Source organism: Phalacrocorax aristotelis, chromosome 3 (genome assembly GCF_949628215.1).
Source record: "Phalacrocorax aristotelis chromosome 3, bGulAri2.1, whole genome shotgun sequence".
In the NCBI taxonomy this organism is placed as follows: Eukaryota; Metazoa; Chordata; class Aves; order Suliformes; family Phalacrocoracidae; genus Phalacrocorax; species Phalacrocorax aristotelis.
Window position 1 is genome coordinate 116130841 of NC_134278.1, and position 19246 is coordinate 116150086.

Sequence of the window (19246 nt, forward strand, 5' to 3'; positions counted from 1 at the left end):
AGCACAGAGTCTGCCATTCAGGGCCGGAGTAGATTTTGGTGCAAAACAAATCTCATGCCAACCAGCTGAATGTCCTGAGACCTCACTGGGAGGGTGAAAACTTTGCCTGTCCATTGCCAGTAGGGTAATGTGCCTGGGGCTATTTCTTAATGCCCAGGACACAGCCACTCATGGTAAGCTCTCTGATTTTTCCCTTGCAATCCCATTTCTGGGCAGTGCTTTTTTCATACAGTACCTATTGAGAAGAGTCCCAGCTTGGACGTGTTGGAACATGGGGACCATTCTCCTTCTGAAGTCATGCAGGGAAATACAGCATCTTTGCCCTGTGTGAGCAAAAATGCAGTGAAGCAAAGGAAAGCCTTTTTAGCCTTAAGGACCTTCCTTAAAGCAAAGGAAGAAGGTGAAGTTCAAAGACAGAGTGATACTATGGGGCAATCAGGGTTGCAGGAGCCTGGAGGAGAACAGGGGAGATCTGAAGCTTCCAGATATTGCCCTGCTCTGGACCTTCACCAGCCAGCAGCTTGCCAGTTGCAGACACTGACCAAATAAAAAGGAGAAAGCTGGTCCCTGGTGTAAGTCAGGAGACCATATTCATAAAGATCCCCTGTTACTGAGCACCATTTGCTGTCTAGTAATATTCTTAAGACAGTGAACCTGATTTTGTGCATACAAAAGGAAAATTATGCATACAAAGCCTTCATGCTGTAAGATGAAGGGCAGAGCATTAGAGCCGGGGCCATAAATCCCAGCAAGGGGCTTGCAATGGCTCTAAAGGTCAGAATAACCACTGCCACAGCATCTCAAGCTATAAAAGAGCTGTGTTCAAAGCTGCTGTGCTCCACTCTTACCTCTCTTCACTAGCTCATTTCATAACCAAAGGCACCAGCTTTCCTCCCCATCTCTCAGGTTTCAGAATTAACAGTATTTATGAGGCTTGGATTATGATTAAATGCAATCGGCAATGAGAAAAAGAACAGAAAGTCCAGCACAGGAAAAAAGGGGCCCCCTCCAAAAAAAAAAAAAGTGATATGGCATGTACCGCGAGCTCCTCTTCCCCACTAGAGGGACCCAGTATCTGCAAAACTGCTGCTGACCTATGGGTGCTTTCTCCAGCAGCAAGTCACACTATGCCAGCATGAGTGTATGGGCCTGGGAGAGCTGGAAAGTTACGTTGTGTCTGGCTCCTCCTGCTTGTATCCAGCTGCTAAGCCAGCTGGAAAAAAATACATTATGGTAACATTTTCATGTGCGCATTTTCTACCATTGCTGCAGGTGTGATCCTGCAGATCAGTGACAAGAGCAAGAGAAAAACATAGGAAACAAGTTCTCTGCTAGTATGTGATTTGTGCAATGAAAATGTATGTAATCCCTTTATAAAATTATGCCAGTCATAAAGGGACTGTGGGATGGCAGCAATTGGAAGTTTAGATGGAGACACAATAGTGAGGTAAAGTACATCAAAAATTCTTCTTTTTTTTCACCCCCATGCCAGAATAGCAGCTGAACCAGCAACATCACTACACTGGGGTAGAGGCAGAAAACTTTCTACTGGTGCTCTGAGGACGCTTTTTAAAAACAGAGTGCTAAGATGTCTGTCATTAGGGATAAAGGATCCTGCCCCAGTGCAGGGAGATGCTCCCAGGCACTTTTGCACATCCTTTCCTGTGGGATCCCCCTTTCCATTTATGGGACACACATCAAAATTTCGTGGGAGGCAGCCTTGTTGACTCCAGCAAGAAGTTTCTGCCTGTAATTGTGCATTTTGGCCACTAGAGGTTGTAAGAGAGAAGGGGAAGACCTTGTTTTCCATGGACAAACTGCTGCAGCATCCCAGGGCAGGGGATTGCCTCTGGGACCCTTTGATCTCTGCCCACCAGCACTCACACAAAATTCCCGCACGCGCCCAGCATTTCAGTAGATGGGATCTTGGCATCTCAGCTGTTTCATATTTATCAGTGGGGGGTTGTTGCCTTTTATCCCCGGGGTCTTAACAGCCTTGGTGTATCCCCTTATATCTTAAGCAAAAGCTGTTCTGATTCTCCCAAATCTTCTAGAGAGAGAGCAGCAATTTGTATCTTTTCTCTGCAGCTTTAACTAGCTCTACTGGGTCTTCCCACATTCTTGGTATAGATAATTTCACTCTCAGTTATTTAAGCCAGACCTTCCTCCACGAGCTTCTGTGCTTTTCTGAAGTGCTAGGTAAGACATAGAAATTTCCCAATTTTACCTCCTGGAGGCACCACAGCCTGTTGTACCTCAGCCTGTCACCTTATGGGGTCCTCAACTACCTTCCACATGGGTTGTAATTCTTTCCTCTTGTTAATAATTCTTTAGTCGTCTGACTTTAGTCCCCTCTGCAATCAGTGATAACATCTTCCAAAAGGCCTCCAGAGACCTTGTTTTGCTTTGGAAATAGGACGTTAAAGCTAAGTAATACCAGATGGCCGTAACAAGAAATAGCTATGGTGTAGCAATAAATTGAACTTCAACCGAATGAAGTATTTACAAGCCTTTCTTCCTGATGGCTCCTTTTGATGCCAACAACAAGACAAGGGGCAATGGGCACAAGTTGGAACACAAGAAGTTACACTTAAAATGAGAAAACACTTCTTTACTGTGAGGGTGACAGAGCAGTGGAAGAGGCTGCCCAGGGAGGTTGTAGAATCTCCTTCCCTGAAGACATTCAAAACCCACCTGAACATGGTCCTGTGCCCCCTGCTCTAGGTGTACCTTCTTAAGCAGGGAGATTGGACAAGATGACCTCCAGAGGTCCCTTCCAATCCCTACCATTCTGTGATTCTGTGATGGCACAGTGGCTACATATGAACACACAGCAGTATGAGATTAATCACTACAGATCTCACTGGTGATGGTACTTCACTTATAGCATTGCATGGAGATAGGAATAATTTCCTCAGACAGTAAAATGTAGCTATTCCTGGAGTGAAGTACAGCAAGGACACTGCAACAGTTTAGGAAGGGAAAGTCTTCATCCAGTAAGATTTTACCAACCATGAGGGAAATGAAATCTAGTTCTCTGAGGTAAAACAAAGCATTGATTTCTGTGGAAAATTAAAACCTTAATTTCTCATTTTTGTTTTGTTTTGGCTGCTGCAAATCACAGGTGCACATGGAACATGTGCACGTCATACAGAGGTTGGAAGGGACACCTGGAGGTCAGCTTACCCCACCTCCTGCTCAGAGCATGTCCAGGTAGGCCAGGTTGCTCAGTGCTTTGTTCCTGTCAAATTTTGAATGCCTCCAAGGATGGAGATCCCACATCCTCGCTGGGCCCCTGTCCCAGTTTCTGAATACCTCCATGGTGAACATTTCTCCTAATAGCTAACCAGAATTTCCCTTGTTGCAATTTGCATCCATTGCCTTTTGTCCTTCAACTGTTGCTCCTCCAGGATGAGTCTGGGTCCATTTTTCCTATGCTCTCCACTAGGTAGCTGTAGACAGCAATAAGACACACACCTTCTCTTCTCCAGGCTGAACAAGCCCTGGTCCCTCCGTCTCTCCTCATATGCCATGTGCTCCATTCCCCTGGCAGTTTGGTGGACCTACACCACCAAAGGTGGGCTCACTCCAATCTTTACTCTACCAGCAAGGCCAGAAACTGGACACGGCTATCCAGATGTGGTCTCACAATTGCTGAAGAGAGCAAAGGATCACTTCACTCAGCCTGCTGGCTAACATGCTTGCTATAGCCCTTTACACAGCTGGCCTCTTCTGCAAGGGCACCTTGTTGAGTCGGGCTCAGCTAAGGATGTCAGGCCAGTCTCCAAAGAGTTGCTTTCTATGCATTTGGCACCCAGCCTGTGCTGGTGCACAGGGCTATTTCCTCCCCATGTAAGACACTGCATTTGCCTCTGCTGAAATTAATTTGCAACTGCACACTTGGGCAATAGGTGGCACTAACGGATGATGTAGCTTGCATTGCCACCAAGAGAGCGTCACTGCCCAAGAGAAAGCCGGCAGAGGAGACAACCTGGGTTGCTTCCCTCGGAGCAGCGGCTGGGCGAGGAGGAGCAGACATGTGGCAGGAGATCCTTCCAAACGCCTGGTGAGATCCCCTCAGTGCGGGGAGGAGGGACCACAAACGGGGTTCCCTGGGACCAGGGCAGGAGAAAGTCCCTGGGAGGGTCACCAGGCCATTGGAGGGTGGGAGCATGTGGCTGAGTTCTCCTGAATGTGAGTGGGGAGGAGGTTTTATTAGACTGAGCCTTGTTTTGCGTTGCTTAGAGAGCTGCTTCTGGGACATGCTTGCTTTGTTAGCAGTGACGAGTTTGTCCTATTGCCATGATAACTGGTTTCATGCCTCTGACTCACTAAACTGATGTTTACATGGATGTAAGTCCAGGGGATATTATTACCTGTTGCATAAGCTGCTCAGCCTCCAGGGAGGTGGAGGCTGACACTGTTTGCTCTTAGGAGCCCTATTCTTCCTTGTCTGGGAGTGGTTTAAGGAGCTACATCCTTAAAAATCACACACAGGCTATCTCAACGATTGTTACCAAATTGCCTTGGGGACTGCTGGGTTCTGCATCACAGGCAGCCGTAGGTAAAAAGAAACAGCCACCAGACTGGGTCGTTCATGGAGTGTCATGTACTTTTTTTTTTTCCTCTCAGGTATTGTAATTATGACACCAACTAGCTCCCTAATCTAGCTGCCTTCCACAAGACAGAGTAACGAGACTTTCTTTTGTCACTTCCAATTTTGCTAGGTTTTAAACAGTGCTTTTCTTGCAAGAGAATCTACCAGGCTGAAAGAGAGCCAAGGAGGACATTTTCTTTTTCTTGCAGGCAGATGAGACCTAAAAGCTTGGTATCCAGTCAGGAGTAGTTAGAAGTAGCAAAGGTATGGCAGTTCATTGAAATCTGAACAGGGAGAGGTCCCACAAGCCTCTCCTCATGCCAGCCCTGCAGTATGCTGAGTATCACATGGCTGGCAGCAGAATAATCCTTGAGCTTGAAAGGCTCCTGCCAATGCTGTGCACCTATTGCTACACCGAAGTCAAACTATTTTCTTGGCTGAAGTAACACAGCCGCTCTTAGGATGAAATGTCACAAGGACACCTACCCAGTTGTTTAGTGCTTTTTATCTAAATTGTGCTGAAGGAGGGAATATTACGGCAACAAACTAGCTAAAACACAGCCCAGAAACACTGTCTCTTTGTACAGAGACAGTTCTCTGAGCCCCTCTCTTTCTGTCCCATCCAAAAAGTAGGAAAAATAATTGCAGATGTTGCCCGGTGGTTAAACAGCCTCTGATCCCACAGCTGGGCAGTAAATAGTGCTGGCAGGTGGTCTTTGCACCATCCCCAAGGGTTGGTATCATTCAGACAACACTATCAGACTATAAAGATCATATCTTTTTTTTTTTTTCCACCCCCCTTTTGTAGGCAGAGCATCTTGTCCTGGATCAGGTGAGTGAAATAGCTGCCCTGTGCAAGCTCTTGAACAGTTTGAAACATGTTGCATGTCTGCTAAAACAAACTCTGGTGACTTAGCTCCCACACTTCAAGAAAGTCTGAAACCTTGCTGTCTAGAACAAAAACAAGGGCATTGTCCGAAAAAGCTGATTCGTTGCCCAGGGTGCAATGAGTCAATAATCACACACTCAGGAGAGACGCTGTTAATTTTTTTCAGGGTTGCGCAAGCCTGGATGCTCAGTGGTTTTCCACAAATCAAGCACCCTGAAGCCAGCTCCTTTTATATATTTATACAATAAATTCATACATATCCTGCCTATCTATACATATTAATTCTTATCTACGTAGGTTGCATAATGGCATTAAGTACCTCCTCTTGGCTCCACTTCAGATCCTTCTGTACATGTCTTCCTCTCTTCAGGGGTCCTTGGTGGTCTCTGGTGGTCTTTATGGATGAAGTACCCTAACCCTTTTTCTCCATATATATGGTTGCATGTCACCAAAGGACAACTTAAGGCTGATTTCTCTTGCCAACTCTCCTTTATTTTCTTACACTGATGGCCAGGATATCCTGTCTTTAAGCTGAGGTTAAATATTAAAACATCAAATGCTATATAAGCAATGCTTGATCAAAAAGGGGTTTAGATTCACACTAATTAAACAGAGACAATACCTTTTCTTTCCAAGGGGGGATGCCAAGGGGCACTAGAAAGACAAGCTGAGACCCTTACCCATGGAAAGCTATGGCGGACAGCCAATGTTGCCCTAAAAGATGATTGAAGGGGGTGGGTGGGGGGGAGGCTATGTATAAAGCACTGCCAGGAGGGGCACATCCAGCACATCCAGCTCCCTCCAGCAGCTGAAGACCCTTGTCTCTGCTCCTGCTCCTCAGCCCATTCTATCTGTGCAGTTTTTATTCCTGGAGGGTTCCAGCTGCTACTATCCCATTCACTCCAGTATCTACCTTAAAGTACACTGGCCCATATCCTATTGACCCTTGTCGCCCAGGCACCCTGGTTCACAAGGAGGACAAGGAAGACTTGTGACCAGCAAGTCCTGATCAGCAAGGACTTGACATCTGTAAGAAGCACCGGTAGATGTAACCCTGCCCCAAATCTTGCCTGTGTTCTTCAAAAATAACAGAGCCCCCCAGCCCCTGCTGACTCCATGGGGTTTGAAGGCATTTGTTGCTGCTCAGGCCCAACTGATATAAATACAAGCCTCAGCATAGTCCCTTTACACTTCTGTTGTTGAACACAGTTTTATGCCTCCCCAGGTCTTTTGAATATTCCCAGAAGAATGCAGTCCTGGTCCCTGTGGCCACCCTGGGGGTTGGAGGGATGCTGGTTTACTGGCTGAGGTCTAGACACACAATCAAGACTATTGAAATGGGCGATGGATGGTGGGGCTCAGGTGAAAGACCCCTAAAAGGGAAAGAAGATGAAAGTATCCATCCCTTCAAGATTGAAACATCTGACAAAGAAATCGAGGTACCAGTGGCTGGGATGTAGGGAGGGGCAGAAAGCTGCGAGGTGGAGCCAGTCCATTGCCCACTTTGCTGCTTTGATGTGATGTGTTGGGGGTGGCAGCAGTGCACTTACATATGCCAGTGCAGCTACCTAGCACCAGTAGATGATGCTCTGGCTCACAACCCTTTATGAATGGGATTTGAGCTCAGATTCATTGCAGTGCCCCATAAAGACTTTCTGAGACCACAGACCCTCCATGCAACCCACAGCTGCTCCTGTAGAAAGGCCACACCTTGAGCAAAAGACTTTGACTGTGGGTCTGCAGACGGTGGAGCAGGGTAGGAGGGCATCAGGGCAGCAGTTGCACCAATGTGGCAGGACTGAGGGGCTTCCACAGAAGGAAGGGCTGGAAGGATGAAGATGGACAGGGTCTTGACTGAGTCGCAGCACCTCTGCCCGTACATGCCTGTCCCTAATTCTCTGGCCAAGTAGCAGTCAGCAGCTCTGGCTGAGCTTCTTGTTATTCTCCCAGCCGGAGGTGCCAGCAAGCTTCTAGTGCCAAAAACCCTAAAGCCAGTTAGCAGCAAGGCAAGAGTAGGATCCGGTACTCCCAGATGTCCTAGGGGAATTGGTAACCTGTAGAATATATTCCCCATATAAACTATTCAGGAGGCCATGCAGAGTATGCCACTGCTTCAGGAGGGCTCGTGGTGTCCCGGATAGCGATACAAGAGCCAGCCAGGACAGCTGATCTGTCCCTGCCCTGGCATAAGGCATGCGCAGGGGGCTGGCCAGCCTAGCGAGAAGGGCTCCCCTCTGCAGGACCTGCACCGCCGCCTGGAGCAGGCCCGCTATGCACCGCCGCTGGAAGGGGCTGCCTTCCACTACGGCTTCAACTCCAGCTACCTGCAGAAGGTGGTGGCCTACTGGAGGAACCAGTTCGACTGGCGCAAGCAAGTGGAAGTCTTGAACAAATACCCCCATTTCCAAACCACCATTGAAGGTGAGGAGGTCTCTGTGGCTTGAGCAGGTCTTACTCTGCAGGTCTTACTCTGAAATGCACAGAGAGAAGGGGGAGATTTAAGATGTTACAATATTTAAGGCAACAGTATACACAACAGCTTAGTAATACAAGTGAAATACCACTAGTGGATGCTATATTAATAAATAACCTTCCATAGATTAAGAGCATTATACAGTGGCAATAAGATTAGGTCTGCTTCAAGATGAGCTTCATCTGGCTCTGAACATGTACTAACTAATGATGAGGTTTTCTTCTGCTATTGCCTTGAAGCCACCTTTGAAAATTGCAAAACTTACCAAGACTCTGAGGCTAGAATATCCCCCACCACCACCCAGTTTAGCCAGGTGAGGTTAGCCAGACTTTAGGTAAGTGATCTGCAGGTTAAACTTCTATCTTGCACGTACTTTTTCATTTTTCTTTTTTTATCACCCAAATATTTTGTAATTTTGTCATGTTTTTCATGTGTCTTACCTGCATTATGCTATCCATTTAAGTGCAGCTCTAGTTATGTACTGTGAGACCAGTTTCTCAGATGGGTGCTCAGTCTCCTGTGACCCCAGTATCTGGAGTTGGGCTCAATACCTCTGTATGTAACGATGAGACATAGGTACAATACCAGGCATCCCCTTTCAGCTAGGCATCTTCTTGCAATGGGTTGATTGTGTAACTTCTGCTACAAATGCTAGTTGCAATTTTGCCACCCCCCTTCTTCAGAGTCCAGAGCAGAAACTGTGATGGAACCAGAGCTTTAATTTATCTGTCTTGGATGTGTGGCAGGGATTGATATACATTTTATCCACGTGAAGCCCTCCTACGTCCCTCACGGTCGAGCTGTTCAACCTCTGCTGATGGTCCATGGCTGGCCGGGCTCCTTCTATGAGTTCTACAAGATCATCCCTCTGCTAACAGAGCCAGCTGGGCACAGCCTGAATGAGGGTGATGTAGTGTTTGAGATCATCTGCCCATCCATTCCAGGCTATGGCTTTTCAGAGGCACCACACCAGAAGGGTAAGTGATGAAAAGGCTCTGTTGGAATAACAAGGGTTTTGGAGTAACACCTCAGCCACCCCTGAGCCCTACAGTTTGTGAATGTGGATGCTTGGCTCTGCACTACACCCATGTGGCTGAGGGTCTGGGGCTCGCTATGGAGATATGGAAGGCAATCATAGCTGGAAGCCAGGTCTGCTTTCCACTTTCTCCACTTCCCACTGAATTTCTATCATCATGTGTTCACTTTATTGCCAAGGAGTGAGGTATAGCAGCATACTCGCATACCTCGGTTGGGCCATGATCTTTGGTCAGGGGATAAACACTAGGACAAACAGGTCTCCTGTGTTTACCTACAGGCTTTGACACCATAGCAACTGCTCGGATATTTCATAAGCTGATGAACAGATTGGGCTTCAAGGAATACTACCTACAGGGAGGAGACTGGGGGTCTCATATTACTACAAGCATGGCCCAGATGCTGCCACAGTGAGTAGCAAAGGGAATCAGTGCAGAAAAGCGCTCTCCAGTTCTTATGCTACCTTCTGGCTCCATGGTCCCAGTCCTGTCTTCTGTTTGCCCTGCATCTCATTCCCTTCTGCTTTGTTTCCTCTAGGGACACCCCCACCACTGTGCATTCACTTGTATTCATAAGCTTTGAATTAATATTGGCACAGTTCTCACGCTTCCTAATTTTCAGTGCTGTTTGGCTTTTCTTCCATTAGCTGTGGAAGTAAACTCTGCTGCATTTTGATTTGAGACTTCAAGGAGACAGATCATCATTCTAAATCAGGAAGGAGATAAATTTAAAATCAGCAGGAAAAAAAGGAAGGAGGGAGCTCAGGCTTTCAGCAGCTGAACAGTACCACAAAGTATAGGACCTTCCTATCTAAAATCGGAAAATAACACAATACCTTCCTTAGAAGATGGCACCATAGCTCATTGTTTAGCATTTAATGAAAAGCAGGTACCACAGCCACACTTAGATCAGAGAACAGATAAAGTGGGAAAGCTCTTAAAGTAGTTAGATTGCAGGCTAAACAGCTCACTGTTCTCAATTGCAGTTGTGCTTTACAGCACCCAGAGCACTGTGGCCACATGTGATCTACTCAAGCTCTTCCGAAAATACCCAGCACAGCCTGTTCTCTACAGCACAGAACACCACAAGGTGAACAGCCAGAGCTACCAGCATTGATATGCCACATCCAGAAACTGAGTCCCTAGAGCTAACACCATACCAGCGGCACAGCTGGATGGAGATGGCACTAGCTGTACCATTTCCAACTCCATAATTTTTTTTTTAAATCATGATGAACATGAAGGGCTTTATGTATTTGGCTCAGTGATTTAACCTTCTATTCATTAACTTAATTTTAGATCTGTGAAAGGGCTTCATCTGAATCTCGTCTTTGTCAGCAGACAAGGTTTGAGAAGGATGATTTCTGTGATGCTTGGGGCTTATGTACCATGGCTTGTAGGCCTCACTAGGGAAGATGTTCGACGTACGTACCCTTTCATCCAGAAGAATATATATGAACTTCTGCAAGAGTCTGGATACTTACACATCCAAGCCACCAAACCAGACACTGCAGGTAATAAACCTTCTCTATATTGCTATGAACATTGTATACTAACTGCTTATGGTATATAAAAACTTAGAGTTGAACAAAGGCCAAACGTGTTTGAGAAGCAATGAGTTCTGGTGACTGAATGCAAGACATGGGGGCAAGAACTGAGTAGAAGGAAGTTAAAAGGAACATCTTAAAAAAGATGGAGACTATAAATATCACTTTTCAAGGTCTTTCAAATGGCACGTCACTTCCCTTGGAGAAAGAACCCCTTTGCAAAAAGCCTCTTGAAGTAAAGCAGAGTGTCCTGAAATTGAAGCTTCTAGAAAAAAAAGGGTGAAAACATGAAAAATATCATAAGCAAGTACAATGTGAAACTTGCAGAAAGGTAGACACAGCCCTAACACCTGAAAAGCCAGAAGCTTGCCATACTTAGTGAGGCCAGTAGATAAGGGGTCTGAAGAAAGATATGGCCGTCCCAGAAAAGTTAAATGAATTATTTGCATCAGTCCCCACTTGCAAGGATTATAGGGTAATCCTTTACTGAAGTAATCCCTCATCAGGAAAGACAGTGGAGCTGTTTCAGAATGGTATCAGATGTGGAGACCATAGAATGAATAGCACCCCATCCTGGAAATTCACTGAAAAAAGAAACTCAAACTGAAACATCAACTAATGCCTGGTCTATTGCTTGAACTGGTTGCAATATCAAAGAAATAAAAAGAGACAAACAAGATACCAGGTCGGGGGCTTTTTTGTTTGTTGGGATTTTTTTTTTGTGGTTTGGGACTTTTTTTGGGGGGTTGTGGTTTTTTTAAAGAGCCAAACAGTGAAGGTAGTCCCAGAAAAATAAAGACCAGTAGGTCTAGTCTCTGATCAGAAAACTAGCAGAATTATTTTAAAGAGGAGAATTGATTTACAGGTCATAATATCATAGGGAAATCATGCTTCAAAAATCAAAGCTCTGGCAGAATCAAGGAGCTGTGGGTCCAGTAATGGAAAATATTTCATTCCCAGAAAAGTTTTTTTGAGGTTCTCCCCCATTGTTCTTAGAGATTAAACTGCCTTAAGAAAATGATTAAATTAATGGATTAATAACTAATTAATATGAGAATCCAAGCATAGAAATAAGTAAGCAAGTTCCAGGGGAGGGAGAGTATGACAAAAAACTGTGCTGTCACTTGTACGTTTCAACATGATCCTAATTTCTCTACAGATAAAAGTTAATGGTTAAGTCAAAATTTGACAGCTATCCAGGGTTTGATTTAATTTAAAGATAACTGCAGAGAGTTGCAAAAACTTTTAAGTGACTGGTTGATGAAACTGGTCAATAAAAACTGATGTCAACAAAGTCCAAAGCAATTTAAGCAGAGGAGGAAAATCACAATGGGGTCTAGTTTGGCTGCTGGCATATAAGAGAATCCATGAGTCATGGATCATGCTTTGAAATGTCAGCTGGCTCAGAGTTTAAGAGAATCTTACAAACTCTTAAAGAACACAAAAAGAGATGAAGACAAAAACCTAAATCCATTATATTCAGAATCTGTTGCACCCCTGTTCACTCTGTTTCATAAATATATTTTAGAATCAGAATACAGGAAGGGGAGAAAAGGAAGACTGAAGTGACCAAGCAGCTTCCATACAAGCACTGTACATAGTCTAGGACTCTTCAACCTGGAAAAAGAGCAGGGATTTTGTAGCACACTAAAATTGTGAAATGTAGAAAATGAATAGGGGGAAAAAATGTATTCCCTACTCAGTTTCAAGAAATATTTATATTACCAGTTTAGTTCTCATTAGGCAGGTTTAAAGCAAGGCTAAAGTATTTTCACTCACCAGAAGCTATAGTACCTAAGATGTGGTACAGGTTGAATGACTCAGAAGCTACAAACAAGACTGATATTTCTGAGCATCTAATCCATGGACATTGAATACAGTGGCTCAGAGGCAGCTTTCAGCCCAGAAAATGCTCGTCTCTGGACAGGTCACATGCTAGCTGGCACATTTTAGCCTGCCCTACCATTGCTGGTTAAAGCATATACATGACTTCGATCTGTAGTGTAGATCTAGAGTGTAGATCACTCTAGGCCTGCCAGTGCAGGGAAACTGTTGTGCCAATGCACAAACTTACTTTGCATTAGCTATGTCCACTATTAAATTGAGACCATGTTTTGCATCATCTTCTACAAAGCCACTCTGTGCTAAAGGAACACTAAAATAATGCTTGAGAGTATAGGCAATGCTGAGTATACTGTAAAACTACAGCCTAGGGTATGGTACAGGAATTTTCCCAAGGCAAGCCTCTTTCACTACTGAGGTAATCCCTATCCCTGTTTTACAGGTAAGAACACAGATATAATGCACTGTGTACCTGCTGTGTTTATAACATTTGTTAGTGTTCCCCAAAGGCAGGAACAGACACCAGATACACAATACTCCACTGTTTAAATTAGATGAAAAGTGATGAACAGCACTCAGGGTCTTGGATATCCATCCTAAGCAGGACAGTGCTCCCAAGTAGTTTATCTGAAATTCCTTTTCAGAGCGTAATCTCTTTATATCTGAATTTGCTCCTTCTGCCACACATTACCAAGAAGCCAACAGGACTTTCTTAGCTCCTAGCTTGTTCTGTAGAGGAATTATCTGAGCTTGTAGTGCTGTCACTTACGGCTGGAATTCCATTGGGGTGAATTTGTCAAGAAGAAAGTACTACCAGGGCTAGTAAAATACAGGCTCTCTACTGAATTGTCATAGAAAACTCCAAAGAATTAATGAATGTCCAGTTTAACTTCCACTGAAGTATTGCATTGCCAGGCAACTGCGATAGCTCTCCCGTTCTTCTCCTGAATTAGGTTGTGGACTGAATGACTCCCCTGTGGGGCTTGCTGCATATATTTTGGAGAAATTCTCTACCTGGACAGATAAATCATTTCTGCATAAAGATGATGGAGGCCTGGAAAGGTAAAAAAAAATGGTGCTTTTCCATGAGAAGACTCATTAAAAGAATGAGTGATGATAATTAATGAGGAGATAGGTAAAAGAAGACTGACCATTCAAAGATGAATTTTAAGGATGAAAGGTTACATATGACAAGTAGTAGTTTAAACTTATAGCAGATTGCCTGCAAACCACTGCATCAGCACCAGGCAGTTTTGCTGTGGGCATTAATTTGCTGCTTGAAAACAAGCAGAGAACAAGAAGAACAACTGTTCTTCAGGGCATGAGCCTAATACTGAAAAACAGCTTCCAATGAAGTTTCTTCATCTTTCTTTCAACAGCAAATACTCTCTTGATGACCTTTTGACAAACGTGATGATTTATTGGGTGACATCCTCCATTGTGTCCTCTATGCGATTCTACAAGGAGAACTTCTCCAAGGACCCTGGTCTAACTGCTAGTGCCAGGTAATGAAGTAGCAGGTGCAAGACAGATTTGCAAATGAGATTGCATATACTGTGTGCACATACTATATTTGCCTGTATATACATTTAGGTCAGTTACAACAGCAAATTTAACTAGTTAAAAAAAATCCAAGTTCTTATTTTCTTTTGATAATTTTAGATAAAGGTCACTTTTCCTTTGAACCTATAATTCACACAAAGTAGCTTATGGCCAAGACAATGCAGAAGACTTACCAAAATATATTGTCTTGTTTGTGTTCAGAATACAGATCTATATGCTTATTCACCAAACAAATGTAATCTGTGGCTCAGTTCAGAAAAAACCCAAACAAAAAACAATCAGAAAATCATGAGCATTTCTGAGAGAAGTTTAAACCAAATTAAAAAGGATATGGCTTACTGGTAGATAAACTAAGAACTACAGCTGTTAAGCACAAACATGGGGAAGCAATTTGGAGAGCAGTACTTGAAACCAAGCACCTTCTAACAGCCACTGGCTTTAAGATGCCTGTAAGAGAGGCTGACAGGAAAATGCTGCTGACCACAATTCTCCAAGTGATTGAACATACAAATAGGAGAGCCTTTTTCTTTGTAGGCTGAATCAGTTTACCTTTCCTCTCAAGAAAATAATTTGTTACACTGGTACCATAAATTCTAAAGTAAACATGAGCTAGCTCATTTGATTTTCACAGAGTTGTGGTACCTTCCCACATATCACAAAACTACAAAACAAAGTAAGCTTAAAAATCTGAAACATATCAAGATTGAACTGTGTGCAAAGTTGGCTCTACTTTACACACCTTTGTGTATAACATTCATAAACTCAAGGTGGTCTAAATACAAGTAAAGCTCTTCAGAGTACAGACTGCAAAATGGGTTGCTGTGGTGAAATTTCTCCAGCTGACTGTGGGAGTTACCAGAGCCAGAGGGTTTTTAGACTTTCCCTAGGACTTCTTTCAAAAATGCAGTTAACTAATGTCTTCTAGGGTTGGAGTATATGTTCCCACAGGGATTGCAGCTTTTCCTCAGGAGCTAGTACATACACCACGTGCCTGGGCAAAGGAGACCTTCAAGAACATCATCACTTACTCTTACATGCCACGTGGAGGGCATTTTGCTGCCTTTGAGGAACCAAAGCTTCTGGCACAAGACATCATGCACTTTGTCAGAAAGGTGGAACAGCTGTGAACCTGCAGTTTGGATGCAATAGAAGCAAGTTGCCCTGCCACTAGCAGAACTTTTACTTTGAGGTATTAAATAAATCCAATGTAATCATGCACAGAAGCCAGCATTTTATTTTGATATTGATTATAATACTAAACTTGTTAATCAGGCTCTAAAGCTCTTCACAAGAGAAAAAAAAGGCATCTTGTCTTCTTTCATTCCTGGCACCATATCATTGCTGCATTCATAGTTCAAGTATTACAGAATATGTAAACAGTTTAATGGAGTAACATTGCACTCGTCTGGGGAAGAGATTAGAAAGGAACTGGCCTCTTGTTCCTCATAACTAAGGCTTCTTTAAATACTTGAGCGCTAGCGTTCTTAAATATGCATTACAAGCAGCTTTGGTGGAAACAAAGGGTTTTGATCTCCTGAGCAAACACACTCCTACATTCAAGTTATATTTCCATTCAAGAGACCTGTGATTACATACTCAAGTGGGCAGCTGCACATAAGGCAGCTGTCTTCATTCTAGCAGTTTTTCCCCTAGTAACTGCTCACACTAGCTCTACACATTGTAAACAGCTGTTAATGGATAAGGCAGAAACAGCACTCCTACTGTTCTCCAAGCTTAAAAATATCAACGTACTTTCCTGTTAGTTCTATAACCTCGTTCCATTCCAAAAGGTCGAAGTTAAAATATGTATCAACTGTAGAGGGTTACTTCAACCTTTACTCTCCTTTCAAAGGATTTTTACCACCCCAGAGCGCAATTTTTGCTAGCAAGAAACTGCAAGCAACCTTGCTACCCGTAGGCTCTGGTTTCTTTTCAAATGGGATAGAGCTATTTGGAGCTATTAAGCTCATTACATTACAGGTACATACCCAGCTGACTGAAGATAATTCCAGCAGATATCTTGTTCTGACACCCTGTGCTCTAAGGGTTTCTCTCCCTACCTCTCTGTCCCATTCCACACTAGACACCAGGCCAGAAGAAAGTGCTCAAGCTCCGCTTCCCAGCAATACATTCTGGCTTAGTACAGGAATTTGACCGGTAAAGATAGTGCTGAACTTAAAATCATAGATTAGAACTTGATCACACTCGCCTCACTTCTTCATGTTTCAGAAGCATTTAGAGTCTAAGACTCTAAGACTTCTAAGGGGTAAAAGTAAGCAAAGAAACCAATTTTTTTGTTGTTACATGGGAACAAGCGAGCATATTGAGGCAGGAGTCCTAACTTCCTCTGAAGAGGGTTAGAGCAGAAACTGCTTACTTTTAATTTTAACTGTCTATCTAACTGATTGTCAGGGCTGTTGGACTAAAGGTTAGTAAAAAACATAGGAAGATGTGCTTCCCTGCCTCCACAGGACTGCTCAACCACTCTTCATCACCAGCACATGACAATGCTAGGTACAAAACCTCCCAATAATGCAAAGAGTGGGACTCAGCAATTAACTGAAATTGAGTTATGGGGAAGTCTAATTTTATCAAATAGCTAGGCAAACACTTGAGTACTCAAGCCTGATCAGACTGCAGAGAAAGGTCTCCTTTTACAGGAATAGGGTAGGTAAGAATAGTTATGGCCTTTACTATAAAGGCCAAGTGTCTTAATAATCACATACATTCTCTAGAGTCCCAAACAATCAGCTAATGTAGTAATCATTAGCAGAGAAACAGCTGCATTAGGAGAAAATAAGACTAGATCTAGTGTTGGCCAGTTCAGTAAGTATACAGCAGGGAAGTTTTACTGCCAACACACTAATTCATTTCCTGTGCCACAACTCTAGCCCCTAAAAAATCACTGTATCTGTGTGCAACTGTGCCTTAAAGGGTATTTGCTTTCAACAACAATTCAGGAGATGAAGTCAGATGAACACAGTCAAGCTTCAGGAAGGCAGTAGATGCCCTGGAGAAGAGATCCAGACAGACAAGAATATGCAGTTACATTTGATAAAGGTATTATCACTTAAAGCAGCAAAGGTTATTTGATATTCCATTAAAGTTTCACAGAGCACAGGTCATTCATGAAAGCCTTTGAGTGTCACTGGTGCTTGAAACCAGACATAGTCCTCCCAAGTAGAGGTCACGTGCTGAGGAGGTGAAGCGCTTATGTTGATGTCTTCATCACAGGACAAGTTAACAGTTAGCTTCCTCCCTCGGGTTGGCACTTTATAGTTGAGCTTGGGCCGGAACCAATCAACACCACAATTGCGGTGTCCTTGGAGCATAACAACAGTGCCCATGATGGGGAGAGCCTTAAGTTCACTGAAGACATCTGCAATGAAGAGTGAGTGAAAGAGCTTGCGAACACAGGATGCAGTTTTCAGGCTCTCCTCAGCACTGCCCTCATAGATACCCTCCAAGTTGAGCTCATAGAGCTCCTTGGGGCTCATGACATTGCCTCCAAGTAGAATAAGAACCCGAGGAACCAGTGTCAAACTAAACATTACTTCCAAGTGCTGGAGCATTCCCTCCAGCTCCATCAGCACCTGCTGGCACTTCTTGCTTGCCAGGTCCATGGAGGGTGGCTTCTTAATCACATCTCTATCCTGGAAACAAAACAAACAAAAAAAGATTAGTACATCTCATTATTAGGACATATTAGTCCTAATACACTCTTCAGAAAGCATGATCCATCCCACCCCTGAAAGTCAAGGAAGGTTTAAAGGGTTTTATGCTCCTTTTAAAGAGATATAAGTAGACACATATAGAATCAGGACATCCAAGAGGAACACAAAAGGCTGCTCTGCAGCTACTCAGTTTGAATCTGAATCACACTACTGATAAAGCTCCTACAAAAACTAGAAGCACCATCTTCTAAAGATCAGCTATCACTCCAAAATAATTTTTTTTTCTTAAGAGTTGTTCAAGTAATAAAAAAATAAAAACCTAGTGACATGCTTTGAGCAGAAAATGGGGCAACAAGAGATAAATAGTAACTTGTTGAGACTTTTCACCACCTAACCTAAAGGTCTTTCTTTTTTTAAATGACGTTCCGGTAACAGTTAAGGATACAGCTACAACAAGCGCTTTACTTTAGAGGCCGTTGAGACGTTAAAGCACGAGTTACCGAGCTAGAATGGCTAGCTGATAAGCAAAACTCAAACGCCAACGCCGCCGCCTCCCCGGGGTCCGCCCCGGCGCCGTCGCCGCCGCCCCCCGCCCCGGTCCCGGCGCCCCCCTCACCGGCGCCGCCCGCCGGCAGAAGTAAGCGAGCTGCTCATAGGGCAGCGGGAGCTGGTGCCGCTGGTGCAGGACGTGCTTGAGGAGCTCGCAGGCGAAGCGGCAGCAGCTCTCACGGCTCACGGCGCCCGGGAAGACCACGGACACCGAGGGGCAGCCCACCACGGGCCCGCTCCGCCGGGCTCTCATCCTTCTACCACCGCGATCCGAGGCTGGCGGTGCCTCAGCTATAAGGAGCGGGGATGTGGGAGAGGTCGCTTGGGCGGGAGCGAGAGCTACCGCAACCCCAGAAGCCGCCATTTGCTGGCCTGTGGAGGGCGACCGGCCGAGATTTGAATGGACGCCGCCGCAGGGCATCATGGGAGTCGCGGAACGCCCTCCCCGTGCGTCTGCCGGTAGCGCAGGCGCCATGTTGGTGGGGAAGAGGAGGGGTTTCTTGGCGGCGGCTCAACCTCGCCCACCAGGAGGGGGTTTGTGGACAGCCCACCCCACTCCCTGGAGCTGGGCTGGGCTGACTTGGCCGGCTCGCTTCCTCTCCCCTGGGCTTGGCAACTGCGCGGGGAATCAGCAAGCGCAGGGGCCGTGGCGCTCGGTGGGGCTGACGGTCGCCGTGCTGAGGAGGCACCGCGGCAGCTACGGCAGGCCCGGGTGCCCCAGCCCGGCCACGGGCGCCGTGAGCTGTGGCTGCCTCTTTGCAGGGCCGCACAGGTTTTTCACCCCGCCGCGTTGCGCTGAACTCCCTCCGCCTCTGGCCGGGAGCCCTGTTGGCTCTGTTTCCTCTCAGAAGAACTGCCTTCGCCCCGCGGCGGGCTCTGATCCTCCCGCAGCTGGGAGGCGGGGACCAGGAGCGTGCAGTCAGTGAGAGCTGCCGTGTTTGGAAACAACGTGGCCGCAGCCCTATTGGGTGCTGCCTCCAAAACAGGGCGAAGGGAGGGCGGTCGCTGCCGGTGGGGGGCGGGAGGAGCAGCTCCCCGGCGGTGATGGGGGGCCAGGTTACTTGGCAGCGGCGGCGGC

The 19246-nt window shown here is 45.2% G+C and overlaps 2 protein-coding genes across 4 annotated transcripts; one reads left to right on the plus strand and one right to left on the minus strand.

The window, feature by feature from the left end:
- The first annotated feature begins 3826 nt into the window (after positions 1-3826).
- LOC142055363 (epoxide hydrolase 1-like) lies at positions 3827-15325 on the plus strand. Of its 3 annotated transcripts, none has more exons than XM_075089224.1 (10): positions 3827-4066; positions 5406-5429; positions 6712-6925; positions 7727-7907; positions 8706-8936; positions 9275-9404; positions 10293-10507; positions 13336-13444; positions 13762-13887; positions 14871-15325. In XM_075089224.1, the coding sequence occupies exons 1-10, from the start codon at positions 4038-4040 to the stop codon at positions 15070-15072; spliced, it is 1461 nt and encodes a 486-aa protein (XP_074945325.1). In that variant the 5' UTR covers positions 3827-4037; the 3' UTR covers positions 15073-15325. The 3 variants fall into 3 exon arrangements, with proteins under 3 accessions (XP_074945325.1, XP_074945327.1, XP_074945326.1); XM_075089226.1 differs by having other exon boundaries at positions 10335-10507; XM_075089225.1 differs by lacking the exon at positions 5406-5429 and having other exon boundaries at positions 3952-4066.
- On the minus strand, positions 15157-19085 carry MAD2L1BP (MAD2L1 binding protein). The gene is made up of 2 exons (XM_075089229.1): positions 18236-19085; positions 15157-17598 (listed from the first exon to the last, which is right to left on the minus strand). The coding sequence occupies exons 1-2, from the start codon at positions 18641-18643 to the stop codon at positions 17068-17070; spliced, it is 939 nt and encodes a 312-aa protein (XP_074945330.1). The 5' UTR covers positions 18644-19085; the 3' UTR covers positions 15157-17067.
- Between the last annotated feature and the right edge of the window lie 161 nt (positions 19086-19246).